At 38.2% G+C, this 23,704-nt stretch overlaps 1 protein-coding gene across 1 annotated transcript; it reads right to left on the minus strand.

Moving 5' to 3' along the window:
- Window positions 1–1,779: 1,779 nt before the first annotated feature.
- On the minus strand, window positions 1,780–20,546 carry REST (RE1 silencing transcription factor). Its single transcript, XM_090266829.1, has 4 exons — window positions 20,403–20,546; window positions 17,160–18,063; window positions 10,887–10,970; window positions 1,780–3,992 (listed from the first exon to the last, which is right to left on the minus strand). Exons 2-4 carry the CDS (start codon window positions 18,052–18,054, stop codon window positions 2,107–2,109), a joined length of 2,865 nt encoding a protein of 954 aa, XP_090122955.1. The 5' UTR covers window positions 18,055–18,063; window positions 20,403–20,546; the 3' UTR covers window positions 1,780–2,106.
- Between the last annotated feature and the right edge of the window lie 3,158 nt (window positions 20,547–23,704).

Here is a 23,704-nt window from a genome sequence, read left to right on the forward strand (position 1 = left end):
AATCTTTTCACATATAATGTAAAGGCAACTTACAGAAAATGTACCCATGAACATCAAAACTAGTTGTTAGAAAGATTTAACTAGCTTTATAATTTAAGTTTTAAAACATAAATATTTGCAGCTTGATCTTCTGTTGACAATGATTGTCGGAGCTGAGAATTCACCTAGAATTCAACATCATTTACAAATTCCCATTCATGCACACAAAACGCACACCATTAACACACAACTTAGTCCTCATGTCTTGAAAGAATTATCTTTGAATCTTTGGCCTCCCAGTCAATTCAAAGTTCAAATGTCTTTTAACTCAGATTTTTAACAAGTTTTCCACCCACATTTCATTAATGCTTTTCCTAATCTTTTTCATGTTGCACTGCCAAACTGAAAACTGTCTCATTAAGAGACCACCAGATTTTAAAAAAGAAAGAAAAAAATATAAAGTGGTTATTTCAGAATAGAAAATGGAAAATCAGAATTGCTCAAGATTCCCTATTAGGATCATTCTTTATTTTTACTGCAATGAATAATTACTATCAGCAAGAAAAATCCTATGTTGGATTTCCATATTCTTTGGCACCTGGCCAAAGAACCTACCAAAAAGTTTGGGAATACACATTCCTTGCCATACAAAGTATTCCCATAGGAACACCAGGATAGCTGCAACTTATTTGAGGCCTCACCTGTATAAAGAGGCTGTCAAAAGGGACAGCCAGGAAACCCACTAGTTTGTGGAGATCCCTGAGAAAGTGTGATTTTTAAAAATCTGGACTGTAATTAAGGTTCACCAGCCTTTTTCATTATATTCATAGGAAGTAGCAGCTGGTCTATCAGCACTCATACTGCCTTAATCATCCTAGGTTTTCCATATAATTGCTATGGCTTTGGAATCTCACAACTGATATCCTGTATAATTTGAAGGTGGTATGTCTCCTAATTCCAGCTTTGCAATTTCCCAATGTCACTTAACATTTCTTTAACTCTGCTGAGTAGTTATATGGACACCAACCATCTATGAAAAAAGGTTTTCCTCAAAGGTATTACTTAATACTGTACATTTAAGAAACAGCTGTACTAAAACAGGCCAATAAATTTTACTTATGGTTGGTATTTCAGAGAAAAATCCATTTAATATAGAGCCTAGTGGTTTATTTATTGCAAAGTTCAAACTGAGAGCTATGAATTTACTACATCCATTTAAAATAAATAACATGAAATACAGATCTGGCATAGATATAAGATGTGAAAATCAAAATCAATGATTTGAACCTGTTTGTTTCATTTGCTCACAAACTTGCACACACTAATATTCTGCAAAAAAGACAATTGCAGCAAAAGAAAAACTGCCCTTTTGCAAAGAAGACTAAAAGCATCCCTCCAAAGAGGACAAAATAAACATGCATATATAGGTATAAAGTGTTACTGTTCAACACAAATGCTATGTCTAGGAAAAATTTAACTGCATAGGTTAAAAAAAAAAACCACAATGTGCAATATAGCCATTAAAGCACCAAAACAAAAACAAAAAAAAAAACACCCCACCAAAATCAGTTCTTTATGACGATTAACATACACAAGTAAGAAATATTGATCAAAACTCAGGAGTAAATACCTGGACTGAAACAATGTCCATTGTTGGGAGACTTTTTAATTTAAATGTCTCTTCTCATCTCTAAAAAAAATTTAAAGTGCTAACTTTATATAAAGCAGGCAAATTCTTCAAGTAATTTGCTATTTAAGTATGCCAATTTTCATAGAGCTAAACGAGAAATTAAGACTAAACTTTAACAGGAAGACAGACATGGAGAGGAAACTGACAAGCCATAGCTAGATAAAGAAAAGAATGCTGTAATACCATCTTGGCCTTCTAGTTTCAATTAAATGCACAAGCTAAGACTTGGGTGTCTGTGGGTTTAGTACACTAACTCCCTTGCATTTGCTAAAATGTATACAACAGGTACACAGAGTCCTAAAAAAAGAGGGCCACTTAAAAATCAACATCGGATACTAATTAAAGCAATTTTAAAAATAAAAGGTTGTCTACCAGTATAAATGAATATAAAATATAGATCTTACAAACTAAGAACCGAAGCCTTTTCCAAAGTTTGATTACTCCTGCCCTTTAGCTGCTTTTTCAAGGAAGTATACATTAACCAAATGGCGATTGAGGTGTTTGCTATAATCTTTTTCCTTTCTAAAAGAACGATCACAGAAAATACAAACAAAATCTCCCTCAGCCACCTTGACTGGAAAGGCTTCCTTTGCATTCTTCCTACTAGTTTCTTGTGGAACTGGCCGGGCCCCATTTAATCCAGAATCATCACTACCCTCTGACATGTTGTCACTTAGGTCACTTCCATCATGACTGTGGATGCCTTCATCTTCATCCATTTCCTGAGACTCGTTTACTGCAGTGGTAGCAGGAGGTGATGCCCCAGCAGTTTTGAACACTGCTTCTTCCCCTTTTTCTGTTGGTAGGGGAAGCAGCAGTGGTGAAACTGGTTCTTCGACTGCTGAGTCTTTTCCAGGGGGATTCTCTGTTTTGTTCTCACTAGTATCCCTATCCATTTCACCAAGCCCAGTGTCAGCTTGATGTTTACCATCTAAAGTTTCACCCTCTGGCATATTCAAGGTCTGTTCAGAGGATGAAATATTGGCAGACTCCTTAATAATAGCAGCAAGACCAGCTAGACTCTTATCTGCCTCTTCTGCTTCTACTTTTTGAAGGGGGGCTTCTTTATTTTCTTCGCATTCAGTGAGTGATTTTTGGTCTTTTGACTCCTCTTCTTCTAAGTCTTCCTTTGGCAATGGTGGTGATGGTGGTAAGACATCCTGTGCCCCTGCACTTCCCTTCAGAAGCTGACTGTCTTTAACAGGCACTAAGCCAACTTCAATTAGGACTCGCTCCTTCCTTGCCATTTCACTCTGCGTGTTCAACTTTTCCTTTTTATTATCTTTTCGAGGAGACTTTTTGGGAACTGGAGGATCCATAAGAGGAGGCGGCTCCATGGGAGGAGGCTCCTCCATCTGAACAGGCCCCTTCTGAACAACCTGGATCAGAGCAGGCTCCTGGGGAGGAGGAGGCTCTGTCTGAACAGGCTCCACGGGAGGCTCCGGGGCAGGCTCCACGGGAGGCTCCGCAGGAGGCAGCGGCTCTGTCTGAGTAGGCCCCCTCTGAACAGTCTCCTTTTGATCAGGTTTGCCGCTTTTTTTACTTGATTTATTTTTCAAAATTTTCTTCTTTGTACTTTTTTTCCCACAAGTATTTTGTTTTTTATTCTCCTCTACTTTGTTCTCACCCTTTGGCACTTCCTGACTATTTTTGGATTTGCTTTCTGTCTTCTTTTTCTTTTTTGTCACAGGTTCCTCATCATTAACAGGATCTTTTAAGGACTGGGCTTCCGCTTCCATCTTCCTTTTGCTTTTCTTGGTTTTACAGGTTTTTTCTGAATTGTTTCCCATATGCAAATCCGTGTCTTTAGCTTCCATTGCTGATTTGCGAGTTCTGGTAGTCACTTGGATTGAAGCATTACTACAAGGCTTTTTCTCTTTTGAAGCATTATCTTTTTTCTCCATTTTTACAGACTTCTCATTTTTCTTTCCAGCCACATCCCCCTTTGTTTTTGTCTGCTCTGTTTCTGTTTTTTCCTTGGTATTGTTACCAGGCAAGTCAGCCTCTCGCTTTTTGGTTTTCTTTAGTTTCACTTTTGAGACATCCATGGTCTTATTAGGACAAGTAGGATGCTTAGATTTGAAATGATACTGCAGATTACACTTCTTGGAAGCGGCATAGTCGCATACAGGACAATTGAACTGCCGTGGATTAACATGTAGCTCTACATGTTTTTTGAAATTACTTCTATCTGCTGTTTTGTAGTCACAGTGTGGGCAGTTAAGAGGCTTAGGCCCGTTGTGAACCTGTCTTGCATGGCGAGTTACTTCATGTTGATTAGAGGCCACGTAACTGCACTGATCACATTTAAATGGCTTCTCACCTGAAAGTAAAACGAGACGTTAAAGACATATAAGAAATTCAAGATTTTATTAAAACATTAAGGAATTAAATTATATAAACAAAACCACAAAAACTATTGTTTTGAAAAGACTGTTCCATGCACTTAATGTTTACCATATTTATTTGTATATCTTTTTCTATCCCTTGACATTGATTCTCAGACCAAACAAAGAAATTACTATCTCACAGTCAAAATCTATAAAGTTCATCAAGCTAGGGCTCTCAAAGACCATTAAAAAGCAGAGATTTGTTAGTACAAAACAATTACTGGCAAAATTGAGTTCTGGATATTAATTTTGGGGCAAGGGCTCTCAAAAAATATAACTTTTAAGTTTTTCATGTTTAGTTAAACAAATGTGCAATGGAGTAAAATATAAAATTCATACATTCTTAAGATAAAACTTGAGACCTCAAAGAAATATTTTATACTCTAAGCTAAGCTCCCAGACCTTTAGTACAAAAGTCTTAAAACACTGCTTTATCCTCAGGAAGCAAAGGGCTTTCTTTTTCTTTAAATTTAACCCTTTTATCTATCTAGGCAAGAGCCGAGCTAAGCTTTATTCAGCAAATTTTTTCAATGCCAAAGTTGCTATTTTAAAACAAAAATATAGGATAGTGAGAAATCTTTTCTTGATTTTTCTCCCACCTTCTTCTTTAAAAAATGGGCAAAGAACCTAGGTAAATGAGAAGCATACAAATAGATATGGTATGTAAAAATAAGCAAACAAAGTCATAATCACAGGTACATACAGAACCAGAACCTCCACCCCCAAATTAAAGGCACAAGAGTAACACATTCTACCTGAATACATACCCATCTAGATCACACTCTAGTAAATATTACCAAATGGTATCCACACCCCACTGGTCCAATGGAATGCATAGTAGAAAAATGGAAATTGACATTTATGAAAATTCATCTCTCAAACATTCTCAAATTCATAGCAAATCTTAATTCTTTCATGAAGCTAAGCTACTCAGACATTAAGTAAAACCACGTAGATGGTAAGCTTTATATGATTAGAAAATGTCTGATAATAAAAGACTTGATCACAAAAACAAATACTTATCCAGGTTTGTCAGACTGGATATGCAGGTAAGTGGACAACTCTTTCCCATGTTCATTCACTAATAAATGTGTAAACAGAGCTTTCTTCCACGGGCTATATTACACCATAATACTTGGCCCCCTCTTGTCCGTTCTCCAGTGAATCACCTCAATGGAGACAAACATTTGTTTAACGGAAGAGACAAAGAACAGGCAAAGATAGGTGGCATAAGACCGTTTTGGAGAAAGAATGTCTGGGTGATCAAATATGGGACTCTGCGATTTACTGTGAGATTTTGAGCAAGGTACTGAAAACTCTCTAAGGCTCAATTTCCTTATTGTTTTTTAAAAAATATGTATTTTTAATTTTCATTAAAATTATCAGGATGATATTGGTTAAAAAAATTAAAGGTTTTAGGTGTATAATTCTATATGTAAACTATTCTTGAGTGTTGTGAGCTATAAATAATCTAATCCACTTAGAATAGGCAGATAGCCAGGAAGTAAATATGCATTACCTGTAATTCATCACTTTTGGAACAAACTAGTTAATTTTAAGTATGGGTAAAATAAGAGGGGGAGGGGAGAGTCACAAGTTTAGTTTATCCCCCCTTTCCACATAAACCCTACCTCTGAGTAAACATCTGACGAATGGAGTTTGTCTCCTCATGAAAATATCTGTGCTAATAAAGAATTATAATGAAAACAGCACCATTTAAAAAACCCCAGTGACTAAAGGCACCATATTTACATATATTTACACAGCAAGCATCAATCAAGGTAAGGTTGAAAGATGTAGGAATCTTTTTAAAATTTGATGGCAGCATAATTTATTTACTCCATTCATTCACAGCCCCCATGTTCCTTCTACTGCCATAAAATCCTGCTTATATCAGAATATCTAGTCATCCAATTTTATACTTTATTAGTACCTAGCTAAATATAAATCCTTTTCCCCTGTACTAATGGTTTTAACTCCCTTTTCCAATTCTAATGATACAGAGTGGCGAAAAAAGTAGATTTAGAGTTGTTCATGTAAAATATAATACAATAATAAATAATAAAAGAACAAACTTTGTTTTGCATACTCACAACTATAAACCTATCCCCATCCTGTATTTACCTTTTTTTCATCTTTATAAATGTGTCAAGATATTCATTTTATTCTTCCCAAATTATAGACATACAGCAAATTCAAAAGGGGAAATGTTTTTCTTTTTTACAAGCTTTATACATTCTTATCAATAATAATCCAGAAAGAACAGCAAGAAAAATTTCCAATGAAAGAGTAATAAGGGCATATAATTGATTTCTACTCAGCAATAAAAATCAAGTTCCAATCACACAACATGGGATGAATTATCAAAAAGATTTTATAAAAGAATGTTCTTTTTGTCAGGAAAAGTTAGAGAATTGGCTGGGGGCACTATGGGAGTACTGACTGGAAAGGGTAATGAGGCAACTTTTCTGAGCGTGGTAAAAATATTCCACATCTTCTATCTGGGTGGTAGTCAAATAGGTGAAAACAAAAACAAGGTCAGTGAGCTATATACCTAAGATGTGTGCATTTTCATATGTGTAAATTCAACCTCAATACAGTTCTGTTTAAAATATTATTACAAAATTCATGGAGAGTCTCAAACTATAACATATTTCAAAGAAGTCCAGCTATTAAAATAATGCTGCCATAAGAATAATAACCAAATACTTAGTGAAAGGAAAGTAAACTTATTGCTAAATAAAATAATTTTCTATCTTAAAAAGAGTACTAAATGGAGGTGGTCATTGGTAAGTTTTTAAATTCCCTTTAACAAACATCTATAATGCTCCTAACTGAAAAATATTTAAAATGAACGCATTTTATTTTTTAGAGGGGAAGAGAGGGAGAAAAAGGGAGAGGAACATCAATGTGAGAGAGAAACATCAATCAATTGCCTCTTGTACGCACGCCAAGAGCAGACAGAAACCACAACCCAGGCATGTACCCTGACCAGGAATCAAACCGATGACCTTTCACTTTGCAGACAACACTCAACCAACTGAGCCATACCAGTCAGAGCAAAAACAAACTCTTATGCTAGCTGGATGGAAAAGTAAATAAATACAAACTGAATGTATTTCATCCAATAAGAAATATTTCATCCAGAATGAAATGGAAGTATCTCTACTGAGAACAGGAAAGGGAAAGCTGAAGATAATGTCAGTGTCTCTAGGACTACCCAAGTAAGAATACTCTCAAGGACATTAGGTAGAGAAACACCAATAAAGAGAAAAACACCAGATTCAGTTAGTACAGTGGTTCTCAACCTTCCTCACGCTGCGACCCTTTAATACAGTTCCTCATGTTGTAGTGACCCCCAACCATAAAATTATTTTCGTTGCTACTTCATAACTGTAATTTTGCTACTGTTATGACTCGTAATGTAAATATCTGATATGCAGGATGTATTTTCATTGTTACAAATTGAACATAATTAAAGTATAGTGACTAATGACAAAAACAATATGTAATTATATATGTTTTCCGATGGTCTTAGGCGAACCCTGTGAAAGGGTCGTTCGACCCCCAAAGGGGTCGCAATGCACAGGCTGAGAACCGCTGAGTTAGTATGTCTGTATTTTCACCAATATTCAATCTTACTTTTCCAAGGTACCAAACCAACATTCTGGTCCCTTCCTTATTTGGCCTGACATCCTACCCTATGGATGGAAGTGCTCCAAGTCAATACCCAATGTGATTTTGCCTCATAAACCAATCTCTTTGGTTTAGCTAGAATATACCAACTCAACAAAGACTAATCTCTTCCAGAAATAAGGCACTGAGCACACACTTCTCTTATGTATAACACATTCATATGAACAAGGAACCAAAATGCCCAAGATGACTTGTAAAGATCAGACCGCATTCCATAGAGAAGGCACCCACAATAGTCACTCCACGCAACCCCATCATAAACACTACCTACTCAATTTGACCGAATTTAGCTTTACTTTAATCCAAGTGTTATCAGGAACATCTATTAAAAGTATTAAAATACAGTATCTGTGGGAAATAATTCAGCACACTCATACACAAAGTAAACTAACCATGTTTGTTTCCTGTTTGCAACACAAACTGTTGGCATCCAATAAAAGACAATGGGTCTGCTCTCTCAATACACCCTGGTTCCAATTTCATTACACAGTAGCTAATTCAGCCATTCTCTGACCCACATAATGTTCTTTTAACACTGTTGATAACCAAAAATGGGAAGGTGGAGGAATCAAGAGGTCAAATCCTAGCTCTTCCTAGCTCTTCTAATTTGGAGGAATGACAACCTTACATGAAACATTTATCTCCTTGAAACCTGTGTCCTAACCTACAAACTGGGATTAAGTATTTTAAGGGTACTAAATTTGGAGATAACAAATGCCGACTTTTCAGCACCCAGCATGCATACAATAAATAAATAGTAGCTACTATTCATTATTAACAGACTTTTAAAAATTGATTAGACAGAGAAGAAGAGGGCAGGGGGCGAGAGATAGACTGACAGATTTTGTTGTTCCACTTATTGATGGATTCATTGATTACTTCTATGTGCCCTGATCAGGAATGGAACCCACAACCTTGGCATATGCGGATGATCCTCTAACCAACTGAGCTACCCAGCCAGGGTTATTAACAGACTTTAAAAAAACTTGATGTACTGTTAACAAACAACTACTAAAAATCACCTTTAAAATATAGCAAAGAAAATCCAAAAGACAACAAACAGCACACTCAAAACTGTTCAGGCAAAGATTATTGACTAGTATAAAACACCATAGATAAATGCTTATACAGTGAAAAAAGTATTATAAATTCAATGAAAAAGACACAAGTACTGTCATTCTAATTCAGTGACCTAGCCAACACTAATAAAGGTCAACCAGACATGACTTTAAATGAAACACCATGAAGTATCAAGCATTTAAATTTAATTTCCAGTATGCAAGCAATACAAGGCATAGGAAGAGAGGGAATATTAAATGACACCAAGAGAAAGCAAGTTAAGACAAATCCAGAAGGGGAGCATTCTATAAAAAAAATGAACGCATTTTTCAATGCCCTAGTTTCCCTATTTGTAAAATGGGAATAGCTTATACATCATAGAATAGTTATGAAGACTAAAATGAGTTAACTTATGCAAAGTTCTTAAATGTTTTATTTAAAAGTAAGAACATAGCTACCAACAGGACATATGCCTACCTTCAACAAAGCTTTACAAAACATCCAAGTCACCCTCAGAAAATGAAACCAGGAAGCACAGAAAAATAACATAACCAGGTTCTGGTTGAGTGACCCAACTCAATAACTTTGGAGACTTTAGAAAGGACATTCAAAACATACTAACATGACAAGCATGTCGGGTCAAGAAAGGCTAACAAGCATACTATGTTGATCCCTTCATAACTACTCAAATCAAAATCTGTATTATATCATGTCTTACACATCACTGACTTAAGACAGCTATATTCAATAGCAATAACATGCAAGAAATATTTAATTTTAAATTTTCTAGTAGTCACATTACAAAGGTAAAAAAGAATCAGGTAAAATTAAATTTACTACTTATGTAACTCACTATATCCAATATTATGTCAACACTTAAAATATCAGTATTTAAAAATTAATTATTTTTCTTCATACTGTTTGTTTTTGTTTTAGAACGAGGAAAGGAAGAGAAAGGGAGAGCGGAAGAAAAGAGAGATTTGTTGTTACACTTATTTATGCAATCATTGGTTGATTCTTATATGTGCCCTGACCCAGGATAGAACTCACAGCCTTGGTGAATTGAGAAGATGCTCTTTAGCCAAATAAGCTACCCAGCCAGAGCTCTTCATACTGTTGGAATTTAAGTATTTTATACATCTCAGTTTCAACCAACCACATTTCACAAGCTCAATAACCACATGTTGCTAGTGGCTACCCAAATGGACACACAGATTTAAGTTCATTGTTAACTTAAGGGAGATGGGTCTACAGAGACTTTTGTAAACAATAAGATTTTATTTAGCATAATTTGCCCACAGAGGTACATACATATTCTAAATCTGGAAGGAGAGTGCTCTGATCAGACATGGCAGTTCACCAAAGGTCAATAAGGGGCAAAATGAAAAAATTATCCATTCAACACTACTTCTGCTAATTATTTACTTTTCAGTTTGGCCACCTCGATAATGGAGACCAATTCTGGTTGGTGATCCTGATTCTTTCACTGCAGCAGATAAATCTCCCACTTGTTATAGTACTGCATTTTATCTATTATAGACTAATAAGTTAATATATCAGATTACATATACAGTTCTTTAAAGTTTACCTTTTGTAAATCAGTCCTCAGAGAAGCCCTATCAACCTTCAAAAGAGAACAAATCCAAATTTCAAGACCTGAGAAGTAAGAAGGAATGCCTGGAGCCTCACAACTGCACACTATGAAACGTGGTATCATACTGTGTGGAGGAAGGAGTGTGAGAAGGTAGTTGTTCAAAAAGGACTATCCAGCCTTGGTCTATGAAATCAGTTCAACTTTTACTGGTGTCATGAAACTTGAAGAGCTAATGAAAATTAAGGACCTTCCTTGCAGAAACATGCACACACATTTACATTTATAGGAGTTCCACCTATGGACTCAAAAGAATCTGTTTAAATATAGCTCCATACTAACAGAATATTAATTTTTAACTCTAATTTCTAAATGGTATTAAATATATAATCATAAATAATAACCCAGTTCCAGGTCTAGAAAAACTTCCTTATAATGGCAGTTACTAAGAATGATAGAAAAATTCCCATTTCTTACCAACCTGAATGAGTACGCATATGTCTAGTTAGATGAGTCTTCTGAGAACTTGAGTAAGGGCAAAGTTCACATTTATATGGGCGTTCTCCTGCAAAAATATAATGATTAGTGTTTAAATATGATAAAATAAGGCAAATACACATCTCACCAACATTATATACAATCAGTACGGAGTATTTTATAACATGTTTTCCCTATTCCTGGTAAATAATTTATGTAAATGTATTAAATGTTAATTATTTCATTCACAATTTATATAACATCATTATTTCAATTTTGCTGACATTATCACTGGCTTTCTGAGTATTTTAAAATTTGAGAGAGTGAGAGAAGTGAAAGAGAGACATTAATTTGTTGTTCCACTTATTCATGCATTCATTGGTTGATTCTTGTTCTTGTATGTGCCTTGACGACCAGGGATTGAACCTGAAACCTTGGCCTACAAAGACAATGCTGTAACCAACTGAGCAACCCAACCAAGGCTACACTGAATATTAAGAACTGAGAAATTATCTTGATAAGGCATCAAAAAGCATTTTTTTTATTAGAACTATTCATAAAGAAAAATCTACCCAAATTTTCTGAGTTATGGCTTAGGTAACTTTTTTTTTAATCCTTGTAAATGATAAATCTACCATTTGAAACTGTTAAACTTAAAAGCAAGAGTGTTTTTAGTGAGGATTTTGTTGCTTTAAGCTAAAATTTTCAAGTGGTAGATATAACTGTTATGAAATAGGTCAGTGTTATAAAAGAAATTTTATTCATAAAGCCATAGGGACAGAGCAATTAAAGATGAGAGGCCAGTGATGTAGTACTGTACTGAAGAATTTTTAAGACTCAAAGGCAAAAAAAAGTGTCTTCTGTTTTTGTTTGAGAGTAGGTTGTCAACCAGAAGTGTTTTTGTTTTTTGTTTTTAGCTTCAAAACTTGTTTCATCTAATCTCTGGCCACAAGATAATAATTACGACCCTGAGCAAATTCCTGCATATAGAAAAGTAACACTATCTTCACTTCTTAGAATTGTAAGAATTTAATATCAAGCCCTCAATAAATATTAGTTATTGTGTCTACGTAGTAAAATACAGCAACACATGTGCCTAATTAGTTGAGACAAGGAAAAGAATGAAAAAAAAGGAGAGAAGAAAGGTGGTGATGAGTGAGAAATGTGTTCCTAGTAACTGCTCAGCTGTAATTAGCTGGAACATATAGATTAACTGTAAATAACTCATAGCATAGAATGACATTTAACTGAAAGAATTTTAAGAAAGTTTTAAAAGTAGTTCTTTACAGAAGATCCACAAATGGCCAATAAGCACATGAAAAGATGCACAGTAACATTAGCCATAAGAGAAATGCAAATCAAAATAATATGAAAACTTAACACACTCACTATGTTGGCTATAATCAAAACAACAGATAGGACTTACATCCTCAAAAAAAAAAAAAAAGATAATAACAAGTATTGGTTAGGATATGGAGAAATTGGAACCCTCATACACTGCTGGGATTCTATAATAACACACCCACTTTAGAAAACATTTTGGCATTTCCTCCAATGATTAAACCTAGTGAATAGGACCAGAAATTCCACTCCTAGATAGATAGATAGATAGATAGATAGATAGATAGATAGATAGATATAGATAGATAGATAGATATACATAAACACAAACACCCAAAGGAGATTAAAAAACAAACTTGTCTACACAAAAACTTGTACAAGAAATTTTCACAGCATTATTCGTAATAGCCAAAAGAATGGACACAATTTAAACACCCATTAAGTGATGAATGGATAAGCAAAATTTTGTGTATGCATACATTATATGACAAGTAAAGGAAAATAAATATTGTACCTACAATGTGAGTGAACCGTGAAAACATTGTGCTAAGGGAAAGAAAGTAGTCACACAGGACCACATATTATATGATTCCATATACAGTAAGTGCCTCGCTATATCATGGTTCACTTATCACGGCCTCACTGTATCGCGGGATTCTTTAAGATATTATATTTAATTATTTATCGCGGATTTTTTGCTACGTCGTCGGATTTTGCGGTACTGTATAAGTATGTTGTTAAAGTTACATAGGTTTAAGAGTGTAGAATAAATGTAAGGTTCCTACTTCGTGGGGGGGGGGGGGGTCTGGAACACAATACCTGCAATAAGTGAGGGAATACTGAGTTTGAAATGTCCACAGGCCAATCCATAGTGAATTGTATGGTACGTAAACTATATCTCAAGTAAGCTATTTTTAAAAGTTAATGAAATAAAAATTAAATAAAATACTACTATAGAGTAACACGAAGAATCAATAAAGGATAATTTATTTTTAAATTCTTAAGATTGCTTCTATCTGTGCAATTATACACCTTAGGCACAATCTACAAGAGTGATTTTTCAGTCACACAAAAAGGCAAAAATTTCATTTTTTAAAATAGAATTGTGAACTGGTTAAATATCTAGATCACAAAATTAAAAATCTTTTGATTGAAGACTCAAATGAAAACAACCGTCAGTCCTGGCTGGTGTGGCTCAGTGGATTGAGCACCAGACTGCAAACCTAAAGGTCACCAGCTCAATTCCCAGTCAGGGCACGCGCCTGGGTTTCGGGCCAGGTCCCCAGTTGAGGGAGTGTGAGAGGCAACCAATCACTGTAGCTCTCGCACATCAATGTTTCTCTTCCTTTCTCCCTCCCTTCCCCTCTCTCTGAAAATAAATAAGTAAATAAAGTATTTTTTTTAAAAGAGAGGGGAAAAAAAATTCTCAGCCCCCACCATGATAATTACCTACAAAATGAATTTGGGAATTTTGAATCTGTTGTATGTGACCTTGGGAACTTCGTCTCAGTAAGTAAAGTAAGTAATGTTGGGCACACTCATTTCATCAATGAATGATTATTAAGTTTTGCAGAGAATAGAAGAAAGCACCTTTCACTTGTTACACAATAAAAGAAAAAACCCATTAAGTGACTCTGAAACTAGGCTACCTAATGAGAAATGAGAAAAAAGTGATTCTGCTATCATTCAGTACTAGATGATTTTATTTTTCCATAAATACCATTTTTAGCACCGTGCATTTAATACCAGATACTCAGAATTTATAAAATCAAATTATCCTTTAATTTATGCACCACCAAGTTGTTTTTTAAAAATCATAAATAATAAATAAATATTACAATTAAGGTAACAGGACGGGGAAAATCTCTTTAAAAAGCATAAAGACCAAATAGGTTTAACAATAAAATGTGAAACAGGACACATACAACTAATGTTAGTGTGTAAATCATAACCTTATGGTGAAAATACCAACCTCAAATTAATGTGGAGAAAATATTAACATATGGTATAGTTAACTATATAAAATATAGATATTAAAAATTATTCATCTCAACTGTAACTAGGTTAAAATCAGTATCATAAAAAAATTAAGAAATGGCAAAAAGTAGTCCCTATTTTTTTAAATAAAACCTTCCATAAAAAATTGTAAATACACACAAAAACTGAATTTTTTCCATTTGGCTTTATTTTCTTTCCTTCTAAAAATGTTTTTTGTAAGATTTTATTTATCTATTTTTAGAGAGAGGGGAAGGGAAGGAGAAAGAGGGAGAAACATCAATCAGTTGCCTTTCGCATACCCCCAACCAGGGACTGCCACACAACCCCAGGCATGTGCTCTGACAGGGAATTGAACCAGTGACCTTTTGCTTTGCAGAAGAACTACGCTCAACCAACTGAGCCGTGTCGGTCAGGGCTAAAAATGTTCTTAAATCAACAATTTAGATTTACTGTTGAAAACATTTTTATTTTGTTAACCAGTGTCACCCCAATAAATTCAATACAAAAAAAAAAAAAATTTTAGCTTTTGGGGGAAAATTTTAAACTGTTCAGTGACCCAATGGTTCTGAAGTTACCAAACCAAAACTGATAAAAATAAAAAATTAATACAATAAAGGCAATGTGGTGCCAATAACATTCTCTGTGTTGACTGGCATGGTGGTTATAAGTATATACATTTGTAAAACTTCATCAAGGTGCACACATAAAAGTCATGCACTTTACCTCGTTATAGTTACTACCTGAAAGCTCTACATTATAGCCAATTCTAAATTAGGCCCTAAGGTTTTCAAAAGCTGTTAAATGAATATCAAGTACTTATGACTGCATATGGTATTTGGAATTAGTTTTAAGATATTGTAGGTGAGGTTAGTTTAGTCTTTTAACAATTTGTTTAACTCAAAAGACTGTTAAATGATTAATGGAGCAGGATTCCCAAGTAACTTATTTCCTATGTTATGTATTTTTGTAATATTTGAACTTCTTTAGTTTTGAAATAAAATGGTTTCAAAGCATGTTGACAATCATTCATAGGTTACAACAAATTCCAAAGGGACTACAAATTCTTTTACTTGATTAGATTTTAAAACTTTAAATACGAAAGCCATCTGCTGGGGCTTGGAAATCTTGCTGCAGATGTCTTTCATTTAATGGAATGTCACCTGCAAATCTGAAGTCTACCACTTAAGTAAAGCGGTATCAATTTACCTCCCCACTGTGTCCCACGTCAGTCCTACAAAGTGACAACTCCTGCAAAAGGAATTGAACCAAACACCATCCCATAGCCCCTTTTCACTTGTGATCCAAGAGTTCAGCACTAGATTATTCTATCTGCTTTGTTCAGACCAGTAATCAGACCTCTAAAGTACCAACTCTTTACCAGGAAAATGTAAGTTAAAATTATCAAGAGTTACAAACATTTCTTTGAAAAAATGAGACCCCCAAATTACAAGGACTTGAAAGTAAATTTAAAAGCAAATAATTAAGAGGTGTTTGGAGAGCAACCACTCGTAAGTTTCTGAGGTGAAATGGACCTAAAATTGACAGTAGTGATGGCTACAGAACACTGTGGCTACTTACCTTTAAAACTGAATTTATTGGGGTTACATTGGTTAATAAAATTATATAGGTTTCAGGTATGCAATTCCATAGAATACATCAACTGTATAAAGTACTGTGTTTTCACCACCCCAAGTTAACTCTCCTACCATCACTATTTATCACCCTTATACATACCTTCTTCTATCTCCCCCCTCAAGCCCCTTTCCCCCTCTGGTAACCACCATGCTCTTGTCTGCATCTCTGTGTTTTTCATTTTATTTTGTTTTGCTTAATCCCTTCACCTTTTTCACCCAGCCTGAAACTCCCCTGACCTCTGACAGTTGCCAGTGGTTCTCTACCTATGAGTCTGCTTCTATTTCGTGTGTTAGTTTATTTTGGTCATTAGATTCCACACATGAGTGAAATCATATGGTCATTGTCTTTCTCTAGTTTGTCTATTTCACTTAGCACAATGCTCTCCAGCACTGTGAATATATTAAAATCACTGATTTGTAACTTTAAATGGATGAACTGTGTGGTAGCAAAATACAGTATATCTCAATAAAGCTATTATTTTAAAAAATAAATTGCAAAATGTGACAAAATATTCCTAACTGTTGGGTACAGGTGATGTGTACATGTTGGTGCAGTGTAGCATTCTCTGATGTTTGAAATTGTTCTTACTTTTAAGACTGTTCCCTTTTTTTGATAGAGCTCACTTATACATTAGGAAGGTCCTCTTAGCTGTATGAGTTCAAATACGCTGAAAGTTATTTTTTTGTCTGAAAAATAGTTGCATTTTCCACGTGTCCACTTTCTTAGGAAAATTATTTTCAAGTGTGGTAATCCCACCAATCCTTTAAAAACTAACTCCTCACATTTCTATGTTTGAGTGACAAAGCAAGTTAGGCTGTTCCATTTGGGAGAGCAATACCCCAAATTAAATGTTTTAAATAGTTTGAGGCTGTGTTAAATGGGATTATGCAAATGTTAATCACTAGATTTTTTTCCCTTTTGTCTAAACCCTCAATCCCTTTGGGAAACTACTGTATGCATCTTAGATGTATTCACGGCCAACTAAATACATCTTGTAAAAGAGCTGTCCAATCTGGCTAAAGGGCCCAAGTTGTTAGATGCATTTTGAAAGAACATTGATAAGATTTCCATTGGCTATTTTTCCATATAACACTCAGTGCTTGTGTTCCTTCACTGAATCATTTGATCCTATAGTATACAGTGACCTTCACTGAGAAACTGAGGCATATATAGAATAAATAACAAGTTCAAGGTCACAAAGACAGCTAACCCTAACTCCCCTTCCCCTTTCTTAGCATTATTTTAACTACCTACTCAACTACCAGAAGTGAGTTGAACTTATTAACTGCAAAGAGCCTCTTACCTGTGTGAGTTCGAACATGCTGAACATAATTGTTTTTTCTGTCTGAAAAATAGTTGCATTTTCCACATGTGTATACTTTCCTTGGAAAATGGTTTCTCAAGTGTTTTCTCCAGTGATATTCGCTTACTGTGGTGTATGTGCAAATGATACACTTGTAGACTCTCTCATTATCCCCAGCTCTGGTGTGGTGTTTCAAGTGAGCAGTATAGTGATCATATCGATTGGTATTATAGCCACAGCGGTCACAGCGAATGGGGCCTTTGGAGAAATCTCCCTCTTCTGCAGTGGAAGAGCCAGATTCCCTGGCTTTTGCTTGCTTCTCTGCACTCTCTTCCACAAAGAACTTCTTTGCACTATGAACTCTGATGTGATGCACAAACTGCTCTTCAGATTCCGCTTCATACTGGCATGGTTTACAGCGAAAGGGCTTGGTCTTCAAACTCTTGCATTTGTCCTCTGCTCCAGGTGTTTCAGGAGGAAGATCTTTATTTGAGCTGTAAATTTCTGGGGCAGCTGACACCTCAAACACAGGCTGTGGTTCTGCAACACTGAGTTCCAAACTTTCCAGTTCCATGTTTTCCAGTCCATTGGGTTCGCCTTTTATTTCAGGAGACTCCTCAAGTCCTTCTCCATCACTATCTGAAAAGTTGTTATCCCCAACAGGCATCAATTCTGCCATCTGTCTTTCTTCACCAACTAGGTAATCACAGCAGCTGCCATTTACTTCCCCAGTTAAGGCCACATTTGCCAACATGATAAGCTGAGGAGCAGCCAGTTCAGCTTTGGAGAGGTCATGCAAGTCATACATGTCATTAGGCAAGGCCATGCCAATGTTGCCACTGCCGTTGAATAGCCCTCCTCCTCCAGAAGACTGCCCCATTACCTGGGTGGCCATAACTGTATTCTGAATTCAAAACAAAACAAAAAACACAAAGCACCAGTTTAAATGCAATTCTTATTGGTCTAAAACCAAAACATCACTCTAATTCTTCATAACTTTTTAAAATTACATTTTCCAATATAATCTTGAAGCTCAATGAACTTCCATTAACTATTAAAAATAAGCCTTTAGAATCTTTTTGTAGTTTCAAATTCTCTTCACTGCATCACCAAAAAAATTTCTATTACCCTTCAGAAAAATTCTATCAACTGTGTGACATAACTCATCCATCAACTAGGTCTACCACTGGAAAACACGTTTTAATTTTTCTGGTGTAAAAACAAAATCAGTAGCCTTTACTTTTAATGTTAATTTAAATTATTTTTAAAATTCAATACATGAGTGGTAAATTGCTAGCCTCTCAATTATCCCTTCAACCCTTACTGGTCTGAATATGAAAGACAAGAAATCCAAAAGCCAGACAAACATGTCTAGAAAGCAGAAGCCTGTAATTGGTCAACTGAACTTAAATTCACATTGTCTCAACTAACTCCAGAGAAGTAAACTACTGTAAAAAAGAACCACTTAGTTTCTTTTTTTGTTTTTCTGATTTGACCCGTTTAAAAAGAAAAGAAAACACGAGCCTTTCTTTCCTGTGAGAAAGTATGGTATACTCAAACTTCACAAATGAAAATCATCTTTCAAAACACGTAATAAAATAAAATAATCATACAACTCGACAATCAGCAACTTGCTTGCATTGTGTTTGAGTTGGCCTACTTGCCTAGAGGAAGCCATTACAAGATCACTTTCTTGAAAACATGTTGGGCTTTTTAAATCCTCTTAACCAGGTTCCTTTTCAACTTTTGAGTGCTATTCTCAAAGTAGATGTTCTCTTGCAAATTAAACAAAGTACTAAAACATTTAAACCCAAAATATAAAAAACAATCCGTTTCACCAAAATGCATAAACACAAACCTGCTGAGTTATACGTACCAACAAAAGTTGGAATCAAATGCCATCACAGAAAACAAACCGAGGGCAAAAGCTGTCTCAAGGCTTAACAGCCCGGGCTACTCGGTAATTTAATCAAACATCGACTTCTCTAATATTCGCTAAAATCCTAACTGCCATCCCTAAAGGAATTTAACGTTTGTCAGGAAGACCATCCAAGCAAAGTCCCGAAGCCCAGCATGTTGCACGAATTCCTACGTGCTCCTGCCACCGGCGCCTGCCTCGGCGGCGGCATTCCTGGCTGAAATAGGCATTCGGCCATTTTCTCAAAATACCAAACACAAAGCAGCTCTTTGCAAACTCGGGCGCTCTCGCTTCCTCTCGGCTCGCCCCGCTCACTGCACACATTTACACACCAATTCGCGGGAGTTGCCCCAACACTCTTCCTGAAGCTTTTCCTGTGCTCCCCAGCACTAAAAAAGGCGAGGGGGGCCAACTCGGGGTGCCGCTGGGCCAGACCAAGTCTTCCCCCAGTCCAGCCCCCTCTCCGGCCCTCGGGCCCGCGTCTGGGAAGAGAGCAAAGTTTACCGCGTCGCCGGCGTCCCGGCTCCTCTCACCGTCCCTGGGCTCGCCCTTCGCAGAGGGCCGGGAGGCTCCGCGGGCGCCCTCCGGAGGCGTCGAGTCCCGAGCGCCAGAGGGAGGCCCCCACGCGTGCCCACCGCCCCCCGGAAGTTCGCGAACTCACTCCCCCACGGCGCCACGCGGGACGCGCGCCCCAGCCCTGCCAGCTCCGGCGGCAAGGTGGCCGGGAGCGGAGGGCCGCGGCAGCCGCGAAACGGCCCGAGCGCAGAAATCGCTGTCCAGCCCCATTGGCGGAAACGCCCGGGCCTCAGGGCTGACTCAACCCGCCCGGCAGCACTCAACGGCGCCTTCCGGCGAAAGGGAGAGGCCGGAGAGGGAGGGGTACGCGAGGGCCGCAAGCCGGCGAGGGGCTGCGGCGGGACCTGGGAGCAGCAGGAGGGCGAGGAGGAAGTTTCAGGGCGAGGGCCCCAAGCAGCTCCGCTCCTCCGCCCCAGGACCCGGCTCCAGCAAGCGTCGCAGCCCTCGCAGAGGCGAAGGCCCGGCCTCAACAGGGGAAGGGGTCCCGGCGTCGCGCCGCGCCCCACTGACGCCCCCGGCCCATCCCCCGGGCAGCGCCAGTGTAACCCGATCCCTCTCGGCCACCCGCCCCCGCCCGGCTCGGCCGCAGCCGCCGGAGCCACAGTATCTGCAAATCAGCCCTGGACAGCGCCTCGCTCCGCGTCCTTCCGCGCCCTCCCCCTCCCGCGGGCGCCGCCGCCGCCGCCACTACCGCCCGGCCAGCCCTCCCCCACCCCACGACCGAGTCCCCAGCCTCGCGCCGCGCTTACCGGCCTTCCTCGGCGACGAGGGTCTGCAGACCCGGCGTCGCCGCTCCTTCTCCGAGTACTTTTCTTTGTTGCTGGAGTTTCGGGAGGGGAGAGGGAGGGTGGAAAAGTTGGGCAGTGGGGCCGTCGAGGCCCGCTAAGGCCCAGGAGTGGGGCTACAGAGAGTGCTCAGACTGCGGACTCTCGCCCCGCTGTCCCGGACGCCGCCACCGCCGGCGCCGGGGTCTGGGGCCCGGAGCCTCGGCGGCGCTTGCTCTGCTGCTGCGCCGCGAGCTCGCGGGAGCCGCACATTCCAGCACAGGAGGCTGCGCTGCGTACCCGGCCCGCGCCGCCGCTGCCTCCCGCGGGGCACGCCTCCTCCTCCGCCCGCGCGCGCCCGCGGGGCACGCCCACTCTACTGCCCGCGCGCGTGGCCGCCTGGTGCGCTCCGCCCCTTGGCGAATTGGGTAGCGCTGGGCAGCGGCTGAGTTTGGGGGCAAGTTTAGGGGCAGACTCACCTAATCCGCCCAGCACCTCACTGTCGCCCTTAGGTAAAGAAAAAAAAAAAAGAAGAGGCGAGCCCTGCGCCCTTTCTTGGTTTCTTATTAATAACAGAAAAGTTAGCACCCCACCTCAGGCGTGCATGCGTGAGAATAGAGCTGCTCAAAGAAAAATCTGCAGGCTTTAACCGTACTCTAGAACTGCTGTCACCCGACTTTCAAGTCAAAAGTACTGGAAGATACCCTTCAGAATCTCTTCGAGGCTCCACCCATGTCACCCTTAACTAATTAAACTGATCTGAAGCTTTTACGGGAAAAATGCAATTCTAAATTTTTAAACAGTAAATGAGGAAAATGCTACCAGTTCCTGAGTACTGAGAAGAAAACGTTTCGGGAAATCGAGGACTCAAAACAGAACGAGGGATAAGGGGACATGTCTCTGGAGATAGCAGGTAGCAGGTCATTGCTGTGACTTCGAAGCACGACTTCAGTAGAGCAATTATCCTCAGATTACAGAGGGTAAAGAGGGTGATAAGGACGTGGAGGCTGCCTGGTGACCATGTGTTGGAGAGTAACCTGGCTTCCCACGTTCCACGCATAATGCCTGGCACATAGTAATGTGCTGAGAGAGATAAGAGGTGAGGGTGGAGATCGTGCATCTCTTTTCCTTCAGTATGCACCAGAACTGCCTTCTTAGTCTGTCTTGAATAATTGAAATCATGTCAGTCTTCAGAAACGTGATGGCTCCCATAAACCTAGTGTGGCATTTAAGGCCCTGACTAACCTTATCTAGATAAATTATACTATCACCAGTATTATGACAGAGGTAGCACCAAGTGCTAAGGGGGTTCAGAGTAGGGAGATGGTTCCTAACTAAAAGGATTTAGAAATTTACAATAGATGATTATCCAATCTGGCCTTGGAGAATTTCAACAAGTGGAAAGCAGGCGGAGGAACACTACAAAGTGAAAACAGCAAGCTCAAAAACCCACCCATTGAGACTTCCTCCTCTGGCTCCCCTAGTTCCTTTTAAGTTCCTTCATTTGTTTCTCTGACGAAAGCTTCCAGACTCCTAAGTTTCCTGGTCTACTCAGTAGGACCTTTGTTTTCCTGTACCTGGACAATTTATTATGAATTAATGCAGCGTCTTGATTACTACGTACTATCAAATGCAAGCTCTCCCCGTGAATCAAACTCGAGAAGTATTAACTTTCATTGAACCAAAGAAAGAAGGAGGGGCCTTGCCTGGTGTGGCTAGGTTGGGCGCTGTCCCTCAAAGCAGAAGGTTGCTGGTTAGATTCCTAATCAGGGCACAAGCCTGTATTGCAGTTCAGTCCCTGGTCGCAGCGTGTACAAGAGGCAATCGATCAATGTTTCTCTCTCACATCGATGTTTCCCTCCCCGTCTTGCTTTCTCCCTTCCTCTCTACCTAAAATCAATAAAAGAAAAAAAAGTTCAAAAAAAAAAAAAAAAAAAAAAAGAAGGAAGGAAGGAAATACAGAAAGAAGGAAAGAAGAAAAAAATTAAAAGGGAAGGAAACCTTTTTAGGTCTGGTACAAACTTTTCTACATTCATTTTCTTTTATAATTTCTGTTTTGTTTTGGTTTTGTTTTTTAACTAAAATCTAAATTGAGGTTGCATTGCTTTTTTAGATGCTGTAGCCCAGGGAACAATTCTGGCTTCTATCAAAGCCCTCAAAGACATAAATTGTTTTCTTTCCCCTTTTATATGTCCAAAAAGGCAAAAATGAAACATCTCTTTTTAAACTTGTTAGATAAACTGTCCTTCATTTCCTCAATCTGACTGCTTACTAGACATGTTTTATTAATTGCAAATTTTCTCCCACATATGGTGATGCAAATAGAAGAATAGCAAATTGGCAGCTGCATTCATTTAAAATTAGCAGAGGCCCTTATTCAAGAAATGGCATATTCAGAGTGACCCAAATTATCATGACATGAATGCCAAGGTCAAATTCCAGGCCAGGTTACAAATCAATAGAAAATTTCCTTGGGGGAAGCTGGTGTTATGAACTTGAATTCTTAGTTATTTTTCAAGAGGCTGTATTTTGTTCTGCTGCATTTAAAAATTAAAATCGTCTGTAAGTTAAGACTGAAATGTGAATGAGTTCTGGTTTTCTTACTTTGAGAATATGGAATCTTTCCTACATATTTAATTCATCAATTTTAAATTTTAATTATCATATGTTCTTAATAATATTTTTCTCTAGAGACTTATTTTAAAAGTTTGGTAAAATGTAGTTTTTGAGCTTCATGTGCTTTTTATTCCTAACCATGTTTGACTTTTTTTTTTCTTTAGAGAAGACCCACATCACTGGAAACATGTCATAGAGTAAGTATGTTGTTTCTTTTATTCACAGAACTATTTGTTAGAGCTGTGGGAAGGAACAAGATAGCTGCTAAAACTATGAAAGATCTAATATTCAAAAATTTTAAATCTTAGGTTGGCATATACCAGCAATCTGTACTATTCTAGAGTGTGATAGCTTAGGAGTGAAAATGATTTGAACTCATATTTGGAGGGTGTCTGAAATTGAGAACCAGGCAGATAGATCCACATGCTCTGACCCTAACTGTGGCCCTAAACTAAATTGCTAGAAGAAACTTGGTCCTAATGATTAGAGGTGGGGAATTTTTTAAGTATGTCCATATTCAAGTGGAGATCAAAGAAGCCCTGCTAAGAGAATTGTGGATGACTGACATGACAACTGTGAATTGAGCAAAATTATTTTTAAAAGCAATTAAAACTCAAAATTGACAGAAACTAAGGCAGTGGAAGGAATCACATGTGAAATTCTTTAAATAA

The sequence above is a fragment of the Furipterus horrens genome, unplaced genomic scaffold, assembly GCF_987537825.1.
Source record: "Furipterus horrens unplaced genomic scaffold, mFurHor1.1.pri manual_scaffold_2, whole genome shotgun sequence".
NCBI lineage: Eukaryota > Metazoa > Chordata > Mammalia > Chiroptera > Furipteridae > Furipterus > Furipterus horrens.